Source organism: Temnothorax nylanderi, unplaced genomic scaffold (assembly GCF_030848795.1).
Source record: "Temnothorax nylanderi isolate EJ_2023f unplaced genomic scaffold, tnyl_v1.0 TNYL_tig1130_pilon, whole genome shotgun sequence".
In the NCBI taxonomy this organism is placed as follows: domain Eukaryota; kingdom Metazoa; phylum Arthropoda; class Insecta; order Hymenoptera; family Formicidae; genus Temnothorax; species Temnothorax nylanderi.
Genome location: NW_027250192.1, coordinates 16,492 through 36,841, shown reverse-complemented (window position 1 = coordinate 36,841; position 20,350 = coordinate 16,492). Strand labels below are relative to the sequence as shown.

General features: G+C 38.2%; 2 protein-coding genes across 2 annotated transcripts in view; one reads left to right on the top strand and one right to left on the bottom strand.

The window, feature by feature from the left end:
• Positions 1–376: 376 nt before the first annotated feature.
• LOC139786732 (uncharacterized) overlaps positions 377–20,350 on the top strand; it is a gene marked incomplete at its 3' end in the record, with an annotated part of 34,978 nt that continues 15,004 nt past the window's right edge. Inside the window, exons 1-2 of the mRNA XM_071725854.1 lie at positions 377–449; positions 15,174–15,290. Coding sequence (XP_071581955.1) covers positions 410–449; positions 15,174–15,290 — 157 coding nt within the window. The remainder of the gene's footprint in view (positions 450–15,173; positions 15,291–20,350) is intronic.
• LOC139786731 (uncharacterized) lies at positions 11,669–13,053 on the bottom strand. Its single transcript, XM_071725853.1, has one exon. It carries the CDS (start codon positions 12,407–12,409, stop codon positions 11,669–11,671), a length of 741 nt encoding a protein of 246 aa, XP_071581954.1. The 5' UTR covers positions 12,410–13,053.

The following is a 20,350-nucleotide window of genomic DNA, read 5'->3' as shown; positions in this document are numbered from 1 at the left end:
GAGTCCATTGTCAAACTATCCCCTGTATTGGTGCGTCAACACGCTGCCGAGAAAGATTCCCTCTATCTCGTCAACACCTCGCAGAACGGCGCACAGATGTACAATCTAGTGGCACCGTCCTCGACAGAGCGTAAGCTCTGGTGCAAACATATCTCCGGGCCGTGGAGGCTTCAAAGCCCGCGATCGTCAAGGCAGGAGACCAACGCCGTCCCCACGCTGTCAGAGAACCGATGCAACCGATGGAAGATGTGTCGCTTCCGCAATGGAGGCGGACGACCTAACCCGTTCGAGAAAAATCAGCTACAGGTCGAGAATCGAGGGATCTTGGACAAAATGCTGCCGGTATGCAAGAGCATGATGAGGAATGCCGGAGACCGGCTACTGTTACGGGAACTCCTACAGCTGACATATGCAACAGCGGGTACATTCGACTGAGTCGCCAACGACAGGTATCGCGTTATACATTTATAAAGTAGATGGTATACTTTTTATCTTATGATTATATACGATAACTTATAATTAAATTTTCCTAAAAACTTTTACACCTCTATTTCTTCTCTATCTATCTACGGCTCTCCGGCCTAAGGAGGTCCTTGGCCTCATAGAGAATTCGCCTCCAGTTCTCACGGTCCCTGATTTAGTCTTCCAGTTCTCTAGCCTCAGCTTTTTAAATCGTCCAGTACTGATCTCCACCATCGGTTTTCTCGCCTGCCTCTCGTATCGTGCCATGTATGTCATTGTGTAGTATTCTTCTGCAAGGGTCAGATTCTTCTATTCTGTTCACGTGTCCCAACCATCTCAGTCTTTTTATTCTAATGTGCGTTTCTATATCAGAGTCATTGTAAAGTTGATACAACTCTTTGTTAGTTTTCTCCTATATTCGTTCTCGTTGATCTTGTTTGCACCACAAATTCTTCTCTCGAATACCCCCAGAGCCCCAGTTTATTGCATCTGAGTCTTTTAACGTCCAGCATTCCGAGCCGTATGTTACATGGGCCTAATAAGGTTTTGTATATTGTGTTTTTAGAGGCTCTTTGTCAACTCTTTGATTTTAATAGAGAGATAAGACTGAAATACGCTTTGTTTGCCTTCATTAGCCTTCGTTTAACTTCTGTAGATTCATTTTTGTCTGCTGTAATGACTGATCCCAGGTAGGTGAATTCTTTGACGATCTCGAAAGAATGTGATCCTCTATTTATTTTGGTCCTATTCTCCTACTTATGTGGTGTGGCCTGGGCTAGAATATTATCATGCATTTAGTCTTGATCCGCATTTATCTCCACCCCACTTTCTTAGCCCTCTCTCTCTCTCTATGGGTCTTGCATAAGCCGCCTTTATTGCTTTAGGCTTCTTCCTGCCCCTATATCCAAGTCGTCTGTCTGCATATCAAGGATCTGGTAGCTCTGGTATAGAAGTGAGGCGTTCCTTTTGACATTTGCTCTCCTTATAACCGCTTCCAAGACTAGATTGAACAGATTGGGGCTAGTCCGTCGCCTTGCTTAACACCCTTACTTATCGTAAAGATGCTTACAATTTGCCGTTAACTCTAACTCTACCCTTGAACCCTCCGTCATATATGTCCGTCATCTGCACACCCGTATCAGCTCATCCGGCACTCCTATTCTGCTAACGCCTTCCATATCTCTGCCTTTATGATACCGTCGTAAGCTGTTTTGAAGTCCACGAATAGGTGATACGACGGGATATTGTATTCCCACAGCTTCTCTAGGGTAAGTCTCAGGTTATGCAGTTGGTTTAAAGTTGATCTTCCTTTCCTAAAGCCGCACTGATATTCATTTATCGCCCTCTCGTATATGTCTTCCAGCTTTTTATGTACGATAGACGTGGTTATCTTATATGCTGCACTTAAGAGAGTGATTGCTCTGTAGTTCTGGTATTCTGTTAAATCTCCCTTCTTAGGGATAGGGTTTGATCAGGCTTCCCATCCAGTCCTCCGGGATTGGGCCTTTCTCCTGCCAGATGAGCTCTACCAGCCGGTGCAGACTTCGTACGCTGCGTTACCCGCGTTTTTTCAACATTTCTCCGTGATCGTATCTATCCCTGGTGCTTTATAGTCCCTTAAGGACTTCACCCGCCTCCTTGACGTCCGTTATGTTGGGAGATGGGCGTATTCCCGTAATTCAGAGGTGCTATACGCCTGTGTATTGTCTTCTTCGTTCTCCGGTACCGCGAAGGTATCTGTAAAATGTTCCAGCCATCTTTATATGATTTCTTCCTGACTTGTTGCCAGTTTCGCCGGATAAAGTTCTTATGACTTACATTGCGTTTAAATTCTGTTTTCGTTTCGTTTTTAATTTCTTTGTAAAATTTCCTAGGCACCCGGTCCAGCCGTTCTTTTCTATGGATTTCAGTTTTTTCTCTCAAGAATGATCTCTTCTTCCTTCTCAGTAGCTTTTTGGCGTTCCTTCTTGCCTCTCTATAGTTGTCTATTGGTATCCTGGTTTCCTTGTTGAGTCATTTTTTCCTAGCTTTGTTCTTGGTTCTAATCGCTTCCGCGCATTTCCCCTCAAACCAATGATTATTAAGGCTCTTCGTTTTTCTCCTAGCACCTCCTTGGCTGAATGAAGTATACTGCTCTCAGGTTTTCCCACAGCGGTTTATGTTTTTCTTCCTGTTGTCAGTTGTATGTAGCGAGTTACTTTCTACCTTTTCTCTGAAGTTGTGTTTGATCTCTTCTTCTTTCAATTTTTCGCTGTTCCATATGGTGTTCCCTGTTTCCTCAGTTTTCCTTTTCCTGTGTATCAGCTTAGTTCTTATCTTGGCCAATATCAGATAATGGTCTGATCCACATTGGATCCTCTTTTGTGGTTCTCACATCTGTTATATGCGTTGCATATCTCATATCCACCAGGACGTGGTCGATTTGGTTTACCGTTTGTCCCTCTGGTGATTTCCACGTACCCTTGTGAACATTTTTATGTGGGAACCAAGAACCAAGTGCTGGAAATAGTCATTCCTTTTGTCGTTGCAAAATTGATCAGCTGCTCGCCATTACTGCTTGTTGTGTCGTGTAAACTATGTATTCCAATTGTGGGGTGAAAGACTTTTTCTTTTCCAATCTTGCTGTTGAAATCTCCCAAGGTGATTTTTATGTCGAAGCTAGGGGCTATTGTATGCCTCCTCGAGCTCGCGATAGAATTCGGTCTTTCTTTCGTCGCTCTTGTCCTCCGTTGGAGCGTGTGCCGAGATTATAGTGATGTTATGTGGCACGGCATGCATTCGAATTCTGCAGATTCTGGGGGTTATTGGTTCGAAATCTGTGACTTTGTCGCTCAGTTTATTACTCACAAAGATACCTGTGTCAAACTGGTTTTTTCTGTCTGTGCTACCGCTGTAAACAGAGTGCCATCCTTCTTATGCAATATTCCTTTACCAGGCCATCTTATCTCCTGCGCACAGTTCTATTCTGTACTTGGTCTTCTTCTACGACTTCTCGGAATGCAGCTTGTCTGAAAAGGCTTCTAACGTTCCATGTCGCAAATCTCATCTCGTTATTCTTAGATCGTAGTCGTTTCCGTCTCCAGTTGATCCGTCCCGTCCGAGGCTCCTTCTCTTGTCTGCTAATAGTTAGGTTTTATGAGATAGGGTATTGGCCTATCGTCAACCCCAACCTGGAGGGCCAGGGACCCTTCTGTCGGGGTTACCATGCCTTAGCCGAGGGATTCCGGTTTTATGACGCCGAACACTCGGCATTACCCATCCCACTAGGGGGGATTTGCTAGTTTCATCGACGATTGTCGACTTGAGTGTTGCTTGGTATTTAATAGCAGTTCCTATTCGGCCTAGGTACCGCCACCAAGACTCATTTACTAGCCATTCACCCTCCTCCTTTATCCGGGCTTGGGACTGGCACGCCTATATTCTTAACGTTCTACTTTTCTGCATTTTTAACATTCTTCTGTGTTGCTCCTTCGCATCTGCGTATCTTAAATTTATTTGCCAATAAGGTAACCAACATAAACATCCTCATTCTAAGGAAATATACTTTATGCTTTAAAACGATCAAAATATCAATTGTTTTTTTTTTTGTTTTTCAATTTTTTAAAAGAAGTAAATTGTTTTCTGCATATTTTGAGCTCTATATAAATGATTCTTGGATGTAATAAGAAAGTTTCTTATTATAGAGACGGTATTAAATTTATTTGTATGCTCCCAGTATTTTTCCGATTTTATTATCTAACGTCCACAAAACTTATATCAAAAATAAAAAACTCTACAGTCTATAAGTATAAACTAAATCACATATTATACCTGTAAAATGCTAAGAAAAATGATAAAGATCAATAAGAATATAATAAGCCTATATAATAACGATAAAAATCAATAAAGATCAATTTGGAACGAGTTACTATGACAGATATAATGAAGTAGGAGCAGAGACAATACTTTAGGTTTATTTTATCTTTTGAAGTAACCTTTTCTCTGTAATAATTTTTCGAATTGATAGGAAAAAGAATAGAAAAAGATTATTTGAATACGTTGACTCACAAGTGATGAGAAAAAGAACATAAGACTGGATAGTTTTGCCTAATGATTTCGCAACCGTATTCTTTCCCTTAAAAACTCAGATCTTTATACGATATAATACTTACTCGATGGTTTACAATTGTTTATATTTTCTCGGTATATTCATATATTATTCATATCTACATATGTATAATATTCATAGCATTGGCAGTGTGTAGTTGCTTCAATATTTATAGTTCTATTGGTGCACTAATCTTGACTCTTGTCCAGTTTTCTTTAGTTAAGAATTGATCACCAAATTACAAAATCTTTCTTCTTTTTGTTGTCTTATTAATATAAATTCACAGAAGTATAGAAGTTTGATAAGGACTGCTATTATGGTTAATTATAATGCTTGCAACTCGTCGCGTCGCGTAAAAGAGTCATGGTGCGTCTCGCTTCGCGTGTACTTGGCGCGAGACACTACCGTGTCTCTTGATTAATATATACATACTAGCATGATACCCCGCTACGGTAACACATTTTACCCCTTTTCACCCCGTTAGGAGTCGAATTTCTAAAAATCGCTTCTTAGTAAGTGCTTACGCCATGGAAGGAATATACTCTTCAAATTTCATGTTTCTAGTTTAGAGGTTTGGGCTGGGCGTTGATGAGTCAGCCGTAACATTGAATTATATATATATATAGATATAGATTGATAGATAGATATAGATATATAGATTGATAGATAGATGATTAGGGTAAAATCTTGAATTATGTTTTTAAGCACTTGTTTGGATAAATTTTGTAAGCAAAAACCAAGTCGATGTCTCATCGGGCCCAAGAGATATTGAGAAAATCGTGAAAACACATTTTACCCCTTTTCACCCCCTTAGGGGTCGAATTTCTAAAAATCGCTTCTTAGTGAGTGCTTACGCCATAGTAGGAATATACTCTTCAAATTCATGTTTCTAGGTTTAGAGGTTTGGGCTGGGCGTTGATGAGTCAGCCGTAACATTGAATTATACATATATATACATATATAGATATAGAGTTAATATATAATTATAATTAAAATAATGTATAAACAAAATTCTACAGTTATACATAATAGATAGATACTAGTGAATTTATTTTCTTAAACTTTCCTGAATTACGGATTAATTGAGACAATATCTTTATATGAAACTGACGTAATTCGCAAAATTGGAAAGAACTATGTATATAAAAAGTGAAATAGTTTTTATATGCTTTTTACATTGTTGCATTTAGATATAATCATGTACAAGCACACGAGAATATTTGAATGGTAGTTTATAATTTTCGATGCTATTTAACATCATAACATCACATCTTTTGCAATGTTTTATCCTCTTTTTTATTTCAAATCAAAGTTACAAATAGAAGATTTGACGTCAATATATCGATTTGGAAGATTGAGAGAAACGTTATTCAAAAAATTAAATAAATTCAAGTATTGTTTTTACTTGAATTTTATTACATTTATCATGGCTTATTTTAAGTTGGTTTTAATTGTTATTGATATTATTGCATGAACTTTCTATTACTTTTATTGATATTTTATCAGTTTTAATATATATATATATATATATATATATATATATATACTAGCTGGTTACCCGGGCTTCGCCCGGGAGTCGTTTTTCTTCAAACGACTTTATTTGTGTTTCAATATCCTTAATCGAAGAAAATTCCTTTATCAGTTCGGATACCGATTCCCAAAAAAATCGGTAACGAAAAATTATACACTTTATAGCACTCCCCGGGAAATTCTACCCCTGTTTCATATACAATTCTTTGAGATTCGGTAAATTAATTCTCTAAAAATTGGAAAATTTCGGTACCGATTCCCAAAAAAATCGGTAACAAAAAATTATACACTTTATAGCACTCCCCGGGAAATTCTACCCCTGTTTCATATACAATTCTTTGAGATTCGGTAAATTATTTCCCGAAAAATTGGAAATTTTCGAATACCGGTTTCCAAAAAGATCGGTAACAGAAAAATTATACACTTTAGGAGACACGCCCCGGAAAATTCTACTCCTGTTTATATACAATTCTTTAGATTCGGTCAATTATTCCCGAAAAAGTGGAAAAATTCGGATACCGGTTTCCAAAAAGATCGTAAACGAAAACTATACACTCTATAACACTCCCGAAAATTCTAACCCCTATTTCATATACTTTGGTAAAAATTCGGTTGAATATTTAAGAGTGTATAAAGAACATACATACATACATACATACATACATACAGACATTCTATTTTATATATATAGATATATTTTTTATACTTATCATATAATACATCATACAATGTATCATACAATGTATTATACAACATGTAGTTTATTTATACTTATAGAGTTTTTAACTATATAAGTATGGACTGTTAGCGATCTGCATAAACTATAGCACGACTGCCGAGCCAACATATTCCAACATCTCCAGTACCCAAAAACACGCAAAATTCAAATAGTCGTTAATATATATCTATAAACGCTGTGTCACATGTTTATGTTTAGGTCTTTATATTTTTATATAGGCTAAAAATATGAACATGTTCATAAAATTGGCGTTAAATAACGAAACAAGCGTCCGACTTTTACATATGCCCACGATCTGCACTACAATGGACTAACACCTAACCTATAAATCTTGGTCGAATAATGCCCTGTCTAGACCAAAGGATGATCCTACTTGTGGCTTATCCTAGTGAGTAGTGTACACTACTCTAAGTCTTGAATGTGGGCAATCGGGTATTTGTCTGGTTTTGTAATTTTGTTGAGACGACGAAAATCACCGCACGGTGTCCAGTATCCGTCTGGTTTCATTACCATGTGCAACGAGGAAGCCCATGGACTTGAAGACGGCTCGCAAATACCTTGGTGAATAAGGCTCTAGGAATACTACTTTTGCTGCTTTTAAGCGAGTAGGTGACAGGCGTCTGGCTCGTTCAGCGATCGGAGGTCCTTGAGTAATTATGGAATGTTGTACGTTGTGCTTGGGTTCTAAAATTGCAGTAGGACGGGTAACACTGTCGAATTCTCGTAGAATTTCCCTGAAGCGATTGTTACAGCTGATTCTTGAAAGGGATGGTGTATGACATGTGGAGATGGTTCCCACTTCCCACGACACGAAGTTGCGTTATTGAATCGATCAATCGATGTCCGCGAAGGTCGACGAGTAACCCAAAATGGCTCAAGAAGTCAGCACCTAATATCGGTTGTTGGACACGCGCTACCACAAATGTCCATTCAAAGTCTGTACGCAGTGCGAGGTCCAGCTTCAGTCTTCTCTCTCCGTATGTTTGTTATAAGGGTGCCATTAGCTACATATATTTGGTATATGGTTGGTGTGTATCGTCTGTCTACCAGGTCTCTTGGGAGCACTGAAACATCCGCACCTGTATCGATTAAAAAGTTTAGTTTCTGGTTCCTATCGAATATTGTGAAACGGTTTCGCGTCGCGCCGGCCCCCTGAACCGCCTCAATGTTTGAGGACTGTCTTAGTTTTCCTGTGCTGTAATGGCGCCTCGTGTCCACGAACACGGGCTTCGACATTTCCTCGCGTATGCTCCGAACTTACTGTGGTAATAACAAATACCGGATCTGTTTGTGGATGTAGGCGTCTGTGAACGCGTTCTAGGATTTCTTCCTCGGCTTCGCGAACGCTGATAGTGCTGCTCACGGTTTATGCTCTTTTTAATTTGGGCAATTTGGAGATTTAAGGAATTGAGTGATTCCTGCAATGCAGTAAGCGAATTAGGCTGTGCTTTAGTTGTTGTGGCATCAGTCGTGCCGCTTGGAATAGCTGCACGCTGCACGACTGACGCTACAACAACTGCGGAATCGTAGGTTTCATTACATCTACCGGTTTATCAGTCATTTCTGCTAGGCTTTGTATAGGCTAGGTCGTCTATATCCGAAATTGCCAGTACCGCGCGAACGGGCTCAGGAAGCTGCTTGAGAAACAGTGAGCGCAAGATAACGTCTCCGCACTGGTTTGATGCAAGCGTGCGCAACCGATGAAGATATGCCGTTGGCTTTTTATCTCGCATCTCATTACCGCGTAGTAACCGGCGAAGGCGTACTTTGTCTCTCTCATCGTACGCGGACATAACACGCCACTTTATAGCGTCATACTTGTTTTCAGCTGGGGGACTTAAGATTAGATTTGAAATACTATGCAGGGCTACGCCCGATAATTGTGTGGCGACGTACCGGAATTCATAGTATCCGAGGTTGTGTTATAATTGGCAAAGACGAGATCTACCTGCGCAAACCATAGGCGTGGATCGGCCTGATAGAATGGCGGTAATTCCAAATGGCGGGAAGCCACTGCAGTAATGCCTGAGCCTCCTGGATTCGCGACGCCGTCGTTCATTGTTGGCTGCTGTGCCTCGCGACTGAGATCCTTAGGCACGTCGTTAGCCGTGAGCAAATTTCGCGCGTGACAATCCGGCTTCGTTTCTCTTCTCTCGTATTCTGCACTTCCAGTTCGCGCTCGTTCCCGATCACGTCGGGGTCACCACTGTGGTGTATTAGGAAGATGTAAGGCTTACAACACGTACATTTAAGCTTTTACATAACTTTATTCTGTGAGCTTACAAAATAACTTTAGTACGACTGACTATCTGAGAATCTATCTGACTGACAAGGTGAAGCCGCGTACTTGGCGTAAAATTTTTTTTTTAATTGCCTTTTGAAAATGCGAATTATAAAGAGAAAACAAAAATTGTTGGTTATATTAACTTTATTTTACACGAATAAACAGTTATTGCAGGAAAAAAAATAAAAAAAAGTGCGAGGAACAGGAATTGAACTTGGGTCGACAACGTAGTAATCGTGCACTTACTTTTTTTTTTCTCGGAAATGGCTGAGCGTTGCGCCCTATCCCTTTGCTCAAGTACTCTTCTGGTAGAGTACTATACTATGTAAAAACGTTTTTCAATTCAGTGACCCCAAGTACGCGGCTTCCCCTTGTGAGACTCGACTTTACTTATAGCGTTTTCGATTTGCGACTCAAACCGACTCGGGCCGCATCATGTATACAGGACTCTAGCATCATTGACGTGGAATACATACATATCTATGTATGTATTCCACGTCCATTGATGCGACCCGAGTCGGGTCGAGTAGCAAATCGAAAACGCCATTAGAAGGGAACTTCTCTTCTCGAAGATACTACGTCTCTGATTGGTCGAGCACGCGGCGCGTGCCATTGGTAGTTTATAAGTGGCCGTGTGGCCATATAAGGACATATATATCGTATAGATATCTTGTTAGACAAGGACAGATATAGGCCGGTAACATAAAAAACGGGATTAGAAATGTGACATTATCAACATCGTCGGAGTTCGGCCTTCGGCTTTTGCTATAGGATTCCCTTAAGTATGTATATGTCGTAGGCAAATGGTTATTTTAGGAAAATAGCTTCTGACTAGGCAAATGCTATCTGCTTGGTCAAATGGCTTTCGCCCGTTTATTTGTGTTTAAATGCTATTTTCCTAGGCAAATAGCATTTGCCTGAACGCTTTTTAGGAAAATGGATATAAATTGTAGGTTAGATTCAGCCTTCAGCATTCAGAATAGAGCCTTTTCCGAATTTTGACATTTTCTTGCGGCTCTCTTGGTAAAAACCTTTGTTGTAACTCCGACAGTGATAATCAATCGGGGGAGCCCGAAAAATATGTATCCTACCGGATAAAGAGCGATGCTTTCGAAGTTTTGACTGGTCTATTCTGCGGAATGACTGGTCAATCATGCAGAATAATCAAGCGTCTTAATTCAAGCAGTAGGTACTATATCACGCTGGGAGTTTGTTTACTTTTATTCCGCAGGCGGAGCCCCTTCCCCCGCATAATAAAACTAAACAAACTCCCAGCGTGATACTTAACTGCTTGAATCAAGACGCTTAAAGAATTACCTTTTTCAAAATAGGCTTGGAGTTAGATTAGTTTTTTATGTGGGGGAAGGACTTTCCCCGCCTACATGTGTACTTACTTGAAATACATCAATGCATGTTTCGCTGAATACCATTTGCCTAACAGCGGTTCAGTCAAATAGTATTTGCCTAGGAAAATAGCATTTGACTAGGAAAATAGCAAAAATAAATGGGTGAAAGCTATTTGACCAGGCAGATAGCATTTGCCTAGTCAAACGCTTTTTCCAAAAATAACCATTTGCCTACGACATATATACCGGGTTTACCAAGAGTATGGCAACCCCTAAATATTTCGAAACTACGCATTTTAGAAAAAAATGTTTCAGACAAAAGTTGTAGGGTTTCAAGTAACGCATTAAATAGTAATATTAGTGTGACTACAAATAACTTTGTTAATGCCAAGTAAAAATAACTTTAAACTTTTTAAATGGAAACCCCTATTTTTGATTGCATATTCTTATAGTTTACCTCGAGAGCTTTTCAAAACACTATAATAAAGTATATTTTTATTAAGTATTTTTCAAGTTATGGAGCTTGAAAGCTACGATACCGCCGGCATCAGCGTTACCTAAGATGTACCGCGTGGAGGTTGCACGATCGGATTTACACTAGCAGAGTTGTAAATAACAATACTTTTGTGATTGAAGTTCTTAATTACTAATTATTTTACATAATTTTGATTTAAATTGAGTTTAAGTACAAATGTTTTTCGGAATTGTAATTAAAGTCGTTCAATTACAAATACATTTTGAAATTGTAATTAAACTCGAATTTTATTACAATTAAAAAAGTAAAAAAAGTAAAAAAGTAAAAAATTATTATTTACATTTTTCTAAATTACAAATTTTACAACCTTGATTTACATTTTTTTTTGTGTTTGAGTGTTTTAGAGTAAATTCTGAAAGTGGTTTCCATTGACTTCTTAACAGTATGCCAATCGTCGATAGAACGCAGAAATAGCTCTACGATTTGATTCAGCAGGTATCAAGGCTGCTTCATCCCTTATTCGCTGCCTCAATTTTTGGATATTTTGAGGTTTTGTTTCGTAAACCTTACTCTTCAGATAGCCCCAAAAGTAATAATCAAGAGGAGTTAGATTTGGTGACCTAGGTGGCCAACGTTCCCCACCCTCATTTCGGTTCCTTCTTCCTATCCACCTTTGCGGGAAAACTTCATTTAAAATTCGACGCGGCTCTGCACCAAAATGAGGCGGAGCTCCATCATGCTGAAATCATATTTGCTCAAAGTTATTTGGAAAAATATTTTGTATGGCTGGAATTATTTCATCTACAACTAATCTCTCGTACCTATGAGCAGTGAGGTTTTCCTTAAAAAAAAAAGGCCCTATCATATAAGCTTTTATCATGCCGCACCATACATTTATTTTTTGTGGGTATTGTGTATGACTTTCCTGCACCCAATTCGGATTTTCATCTGACCAGAGACGAAAATTTTGATTATTAACCTCTCCCGTAAATGTAAAGGTTGCCTCGTCTGTGAAAACAATTTGATAAGGAAAGTTGGGCGAGGCATCTATTAGGTCCATCATTCTTGCACAGAAGCGTATACGACGCTCATCATCTCCGCCTTGCAATTCTTGAACGTATTGCAGTTTGTATGGATGTAATTTATTTTTTCTTAAAATTCTGTGTACGGATATGGGAGCAATGTCGTGAGCTTGAGCTGCTCTATTAACAGACGTATGGGGATTTTCAATAAAAGTCTGCAGAACATCAAGTTGTTTATCGTTATTAGTTGCAGACTTTGGCCTGCCAGACCTAAAGCGACTTTTTGCACTACCAGTTTCTTGAAAACGTCGTACAGTTTTCAAAACAGTGGATTTACTAATTTGACGATTCGGATACGTGTTATTAAATAATCGAACGACATCAGTGAACGATCGTTCATTATCACCCCATCCGCGCATCATTAGGATAGTGATTCTTTCACGCTCCGATAATTTGTTAGCCATTTTTAGCCAAACGTTTAATTTTTAATTTATTAATTTGCGAATTAAAAAGACAAAAGTCCTCGGCAGAAGCAGAGAGCGCTCTAGGACGCTATCACCCTACCCACGTGATTATGCGCGAGAAAAGAACACTGAACATCTTGGCGCTTGCGTTTTATACCCTCTCGGAGTGTCGATCCAATGGGAGAGAGTCAGCGCGAGGGTGGGGGAGGGAGAGGGCGATTAGGCCATTGGAGGATCCCATTGGACTCTTCCTAAGAGGACATATGTTGTCAAAGTCATCATGCTGAGTGACTTTCAAAAGGGTTTAACCATTGTTTATTAAAAAGTTATGAACAAAAAAATTTTAAATATATAACAGTTTGTGTTAGTGCTAAAGGAAGTAATTTGCTGATGTGCGTATAAACAGTACACATGTAGGCGGGGGAGAGACTAAGCCCTTTCCCCGCAAGCAGGAAGGAGGTGGGGGATGGACCTCCTTTTGCGTGGAAAGTTGAAAACTTGAACCGTTCTCTCGCTTATTAATCGCTATAATCGAGTTGAATGAAAACGTGTAAATCATCCAATTTACAATCTTACATTTTACTTAAGGTGTTACATAGAAAGCGTACTTGTTTCAGGAAAATAATAGGTACATTTTAAAGAGAAAACTGGCAACTTTCTATTCGTTTTTGAACGAATGTACTGATCCGTTTGTCTTATGTAAGCAGTCAAAATTAAATGATGGTTTTTGCTTCAACAATAAATAACTCGGTGAACAAAAAATCGGGTAAATATCAAGATTAAGGGCGATGTCACTGATTTCAATGACCTTGACATTGTCAAGGCTGACTTATAGCGAATTCGGTTGAATGCATTCAGTACTGGTGCATATTAAAGTTACTGTACATTGATTTAACCTCTAATCTTTAAAGTAAAATGCAAATTCCTTGACCGATAAAATGCCTAATACATATTTTATCAAATAGCACAATAAAGAATATTGAGGATTTCGTGTTTTAACTCGTTTATATTAAACATACACTTTACGTTGATTTGTACGACGGCTTTAATGTGCACCAGTGCGTACTGAGTGCATCTAATCGAATTCGCTATAACTTGCAAAAAGTTTTAGCTCGTTGTTTATTACAAAGTTATTAACAAATGTAACTGATTGTGAGAAAATATAACATTTTGTGTCAATACTAAAGAAATAATTTGCTGATATGTGTATATATATGGACACAATACATATATCAGCAAATTACTTCCCTTAGCACTGACACAAACTATTATGTTTCTTAAACTTTTTTGTTCATAACTTTTTAATGAACAACGAGTAACGGCTAAAACTTTTCGCAAGTTAATCAAAGCCATGTCCTTGACAATATACGAGGTGTGATCAAAAAGTTCGTGGAAAAAATTTTTTTCTGCCGACGTGGCAACACTGTAGGCTTCTATGATGGTTTGGCGTCTAAGGAGAAGCCTTACGAGTCATCAGTGCAAATTTGGTCACAATCGAGTGCATACGTATTTTTCTGTGCCAGTATTTGTGAATGCAGTTTTTTTGCGCGGTCGAAATGGAGCAACCCAAGGAACATATCGCAATCAAAATGACGTCATTTTAACGTCACATTGACCAAATTCACATCATTTTTTGGTCAATATGATGTCAAAATGACGTAATTTTTTAATTGCAATGTAGTTCCTTGGGGAGATGTTTTATCCGCTAAAACTCGCTAAAAGCATTCGCCTGATTTAGCCCTTTGCGACTTTTTTTGTTCCCTAAAGTTAAAACGATTATGCGGGATGAACATTTTGAGGATGTGAAGAGCATTAAAACATCTCGCTCCCTTTCGACCGCGCAAAAAAACTGCGTTCACAAATACTGGCACAAAAAAATACGTATGCACTCGATCGTGACCAAATTTGCACTGATGACTCGTAAGGGTTCCCTTTAGACGCCAAACCACGATAGAAGCCTACAGTGTTGCCACGTTGGCAGAAAAAAAATTTTTCCACGAACTTTTTGATCACACCTCGTATGTCAAGGTCATTGAAATCGGTGAGATTGCCCTTAATCTTGACACTTATCAAAAATCGCACAACAATCAGTAAGTACACAAATTAAAGGTAAAGATTCATTATTTTGACTACTGTAAACTAGTGTAAACCGAATTTGTGTACGACTGCTAAAAAATGGCACAAGAATTTGCAAAGTTGGTCTAAAATTTTACGTATAACGGATCTTTTTGAATTCTTGGGGATCTGTGAAAAATCAATAACATCGTTATCTAAAGACTGATCTAAAAAGTAGAGACTTGAAGCTGTAAAATGCTTCTTGAATCGTCTCATTCTGATCACTTTTACCGAAGCTACGCTTATTTGAAATTGGTTTATTTTCCGACCGCGCGAAGGTGTTCCTTTAATTTCCGCTGACATTGTACGAGTATTATGTATACGCACACATGTAGATCCTATCTAAAAAAAGGCATGTTAAATCGATACTCGCATCTCTCGAAGTCTTCTCGAAAATCTCGAAGTTTATTGTTGACTCTTTTCCGCGTTGCCGATTGGTTCTTTCGCTGCGCTTACTTCGTGAGCGGCTGTCATGGCATATTTTTACAGTTGTGTGTATCTGTTGTGTAGCTAAATAGCGCGCGCGTAGCGCGCGTTTGTGATATTTAGTGTTATAAAAAATTAGTAATATTGATCTCTAAAAGGTCTATCTCTAAAAAGTAAAAAGGGACATTTTTAACGTTGTTAATAGTTTTTTTTATACATACAGGTATGGCAGAGCCTCTACGATTGGTCACGTGTACTCAGCTATCATTGATAGATCCATTGGAAGTTCACGTGGAGATACCACCGGTACATGTTGCCGAACCAATTCTTACGCCAATAGGTACAAGCATGTTTCTTTAATAATTTTAGCTTATTTTATCATAATTTGATTAAGCAATGACTATAAAATGCTATTCACGTTTTATATGAAGCTTTCACATATCCTCAATGGTTTTATCATAAAAATTATTGTGACATATATTTTTAAAATGTAGACATTTAAATAACAAATCACATCCTTTGCACATTTATTATATTCTTAAATGGAAGGACAACAGGTCTGATAGAGAATGCAATTTTAAATTAAAAAATTATAATAAACGTAATTATAATTGCTTTTTTATAAAGTTATTATAAAAGCTTACGTATTCATTGTTCTTCTTGAATGTTATATTGATAAATATACAAAGAAAGTTGAATATTACATTGATAAATACAAAAAAGTGATATTTTATCAATGATCTTGACCTTAATCTTGAGATATATAGGGTGTCCCAAAACACCCTTGTCAACGCTCGTGGTGAGGTAGAAGGGATCGAGATAAACAAAAAAGTTTTGTATCATTTTGCGATATTCGCAATAATTAATGAGTTATTAATTAATACGTCTGAGCGAATCGGCGCATGAGAAGCGGTAGGCCGGACTCGGCAAGCGCGGCGAGTCGGTAAGCGTGTGCGTGGGCGAGCGGCGAGTAGAGAGAGGCATGCGGCACGCGCTAACGCGCGTTGAAATCCTACTTACTTCTGCTTACAGCCAACTGTATTATTTTTATCGTCTTCTAGAATACATAAAACTAAAGCAATATACTGATTAGTTCTTCAGCTTATGTTTACGTTTTACGTTTATGGTTATTATGGCAATTCGTGTGCGAAAGCCTTTTTGTTACGTCAGCACGAACATCGGCTGTCCCATGGAGCGTATTTAAGCGGCGTAATGATTAACTCAGCCCCTGTCCATGGGTCGTTTGTGTCCGGCCAAAATCTATTACCTGTAATATCTTGAAACTCAGCAGAAGTGGTGCCATTTGTAATAGCTGAAAAAAACTTCAAGTGAAGAGCTACTTCAGGGAAAAACTTGGTTAGATTCCGCTGGTACAGCCGCGAGTACTGGAGATTATAAATCTCGAACGGACACGAATGACCCATGCACAGGGGCTATGTGTGCCAAATGCAGGGTCTCAAACCTTGTTATTTTCGTGCAAAAAATTGTTTTTGTGGCTTCTTAAGAAAAGTAACATCAAAAGAAGTTAGATAAGTGTTAAAATTAAATATATTAGACAATTAAAACCCATATGTGAGGAACATTGCTTATGTGTATGCCGGGATTGTAATTAATCATAAAATATAAAAATACAAACTTTTATCATACTTTCACTGTTCTTTTATAATATTTTCTATAAATATGCAATTTAAAACAAATATTACATGATTATCTTATTTTTATTCCCTTTTTTCATGAATCTAACGACATCGAAAATACGTATTTTTCAATTGTAAGAAAATACTATTTTTTAATAATACAAGATCGACGTAATTTTTTTTTGTTCCACGTCAATTTCAACCAGAGATATGATTTTTTATATTTTTACGTTTTTTTAGCGACTTTTCCGAGTTTATTTGTTTAAACAGTTATTTAAAATTTTTTTTGTTCTAAAGTATTGTTTCGTATTCTATAAGGTTCAAAGATACTCTATGAATTTTTTTAGATTTTTTAAACATTTTTAAAGTTATTTAATAAGCTCAGGACACGAACGACCCATGGACAGGAGTTACGTTAGTCGAAAACAAGGGCAAGGGCTGAGGGTTAATAAGCCAATCACAGTGTTGTTTTACAAACTTATTTTCAAAATGGATACTCAAGGAGTCTTGTGAGGGTGAAGTCCCATGGAGCCAGCGTACGGCGTACCGGCGTATAGCGTAAAGAAGCTTGGCTAATCACAGGCTTTACGCTCGTTTTCACGCGCCAGCACATATGTTATGCTGGTTTTTGAAGCGTTCCGACGTTTGTGCTACAATGATACACACCCACGTACACGCATATGGAATATTGCTTTATATATGAATGTATGTGTTAAAAAGTCGCGCTGAAAATTTCATCGGCTGTCCCATGGGGCGTATTTACGCCGGCGTAATGATTAATAAACCAATCACAAGACCCCTTGAGTATCTATTTTGAAAATAAGCTTCGTAAATCAACACTGTGATTGCCTTATTAATCATTACGCCGCTTAAATACGCTCCATGGGACAGCCAATGTTTGTGCTAGCGTAACGAAAACGAGCGTAAAGCCTGTGATTAGCCAAGCTTTTTTACACCATACGCCGGTACGCCGTACGCTGGCTCCATGAGACTTCACCCTGATTGACTTATTCATCATTAGTCCCAGTCTACAATAGGTGTTTTAAACCCTAAGCCCTAAACACCTGTTGTAGACGGGCACTTTCGTCGACGTAAATACGCCCCATGGGACAACTGATGAAGTTTTCAGCGCGACTTTTTAACACATACATTCATACATGAACCAATATTTCCATATGCGTGTACGTGGGTGTGTATTCACCCACTTATCATTGTAGCATAAACGCCGGAAAATTTCAAAAACCAGCGTAACATCTGTGCTAGCGTAACAAAAACGAGCGTAAAGCCTATGATTGTCATGCACGTCGGTACGTCGTAAAGAAACTTGGCCAATCACAGGCTTTACGCTCGTCGTATGCTGGCTCCATAGGACTTCACCTTTAGGTCCGGTCTACAATGGGTATCGTAACTGTCGTAAGTCGTGAGTCGTAAAAAATTGACCAATTACAGTCGAATTTGAGGAGAATTATCAAATAGTCAATTTCTTACGACTCACGACTTATGACCCGGGAAAAAAATTAGATCTGTCGAGATATGACTAGATCTGGTGTTCATCAGATCTGGCCAGATATAATTTAATCTGCAAATTGTCTCTATCTGGCCAGATCTGAACAGATATAACCAGATATTTGACCAGATATAATTTGATCTGCCAGATACAATTACTTACCGAATGTATCCAGATCTGCTCAGATATAATTAAAAATTATGAAGGGATGTAAAATGTTATAAAACCATAAATATATCGATTCAATTCGGTATTGTGTGCCACTTTATTATAAGCGTGCGATACAACTGATGATATAAGTTGTACCGTACACTTGATTTATATACCATTCTTATACTATCATTTGTCATATTTTAAATACGAGAAACGGATCTCATTGAATGCCGTCTATCGGATGATCCGACATTTGCACAGGGTACAACAAAAAGGTCGGGACACTGAATTATCTCAAGATGACATTTTCGGAAGAAATGTTTTATACAAAAGTTTTAGGGTATCAAGTTATCCATTATGTGGTGATATTGATTTGACCTTGAACGATCTTGAGAAAGTCACATCAAGGCAGGGTTGGGAAAGTTACTTTTTAAAAATAACTAGTTACAGTTACTCGTTACCGAGTCAAAAAAGTAACTAGTTACCGTTACTAGTTACTGATTCTCAAAAGTAACTCGTTACCGTTACAGTTACTTAAAAAGTAACGATTAGTTACTTTTTCAGTTACTTTTTTTAAATGTTAAAACAAGATTACAGAATAAAAAGTTTAATTTTAACATGATAATTTTAAACTTAAAATTCTTAAATAAAATGTATTATGTATGAAACTACACTACTATTTAGATCTAGGATTATCTCAATAACGTATTAAACTACAAGGATTATATAGGGTTATTTGGATTATAAAATAATAAAATATAATCTCGTTAAATTTTATCTATATTTTTGATTTATTTTTAGTAAAAGTTGATACTCCATTATATTATCATGTAGGCGACCTCTTGAAGGTTGACAGACAGAATTACCGATACTAAACATCCTTTCAACTGATGCATTGCTTCGTAAAGCCGTATTAAATTTAATGAAAAGTTTTTTTAATTTCGGGAAATCAATTTCAATTTCAATTAATCTTTATTTCACTCCTTTTCCGGGGTTAGAAAACCTTTACAAATTCTGCTGTACAAATAATACATCATATACATCATATACATTCATAATATAATTTTTCTTATTTCTTCTTTCCCCGACCTGGTCATTTCCCTTCCCTTCATCTTCCATCCCGCACCCTTTTGGTCATCTCTTTCAGCTTCCTTTAATTCCGCACCCCTCTGACTTCCTCCTTTCTGTCGCTGCTCTTCCTTTTTCTTTCCGGCTCTCTCCCTCCTCTTGTTCGATGCCTTCCTTCTTTCTTATTCTACGTTCACTCTGCAAATAACTGCATTAAAGATTATTCTTACATTCTTACAATCTTACCTTCTTCTCCCCTTCCTCTCCCTTAATGCTTCTCTCTTTATCTCCCTTCATCTCTCCTTTTCATCCTAAGTTTCTCCTATTCTTTTTTCTTTCTATCTGCTTCGTCCTCGTCCGTATCCATAAGGAGATTCTCCTTCATCCTTTTCGCTCCTTCTTTCTCCACGGTCCTCTTTGGCCTCCCGCTTTCCTTTCCTCTCCTCTCTTTTCTCCTTTCTTTCTCCTCTCTTTCTCTTACCCTCGCTTCCACCGACATGTCCTCGTCCATTTTCACCCTCAATCCGCTCTCTTCCTTTCTCTTTGCATCCAATACCTTCCGCTTATCCTTCTCAACATCATCTGTATTATTCTCTAATCTTTCTGACTAACTTGCCGTTGTATTAGCCTGCCTTCTTCTTCTCTCCAGCTCTGCCATCCATTTCTCTCCCTCTCCTTTACTATTCAGTATCCTTATGATCTTTCTCGCCAATTCCTTCTGGCTTCTCCTCCTCCTCTCCTCTTGTGCATCGCTCTAACACATGCTCCCATGTCTCTGGTTCTGCACCACATATTCTACAGCTTCTTTTCTCTATTGGTTCCCAATATCTTCCACCTCTCATCTCATTACCTATATAGCCTAAATCTCGCTATCCTAATCATGGACTTATCTTTCCCTTTTTTCTCTAGGTATTCTGGCCTTCTGATTTCTGCTATCTCCCTGTACCACCTGTTATATCTATAGACTCTCTTACTCTTTCATCTCTCTCTTGACTCTGAATGTCTTTGTCTCTTCTTGTTATCTCCTCTATACTG

Bases quoted from the DNA above. Each gene is read 5' to 3' on its own strand.
- LOC139786731 (XM_071725853.1), bottom strand. From the start codon at position 12,409: ATGGCTAACAAATTATCGGAGCGTGAAAGAATCACTATCCTAATGATG.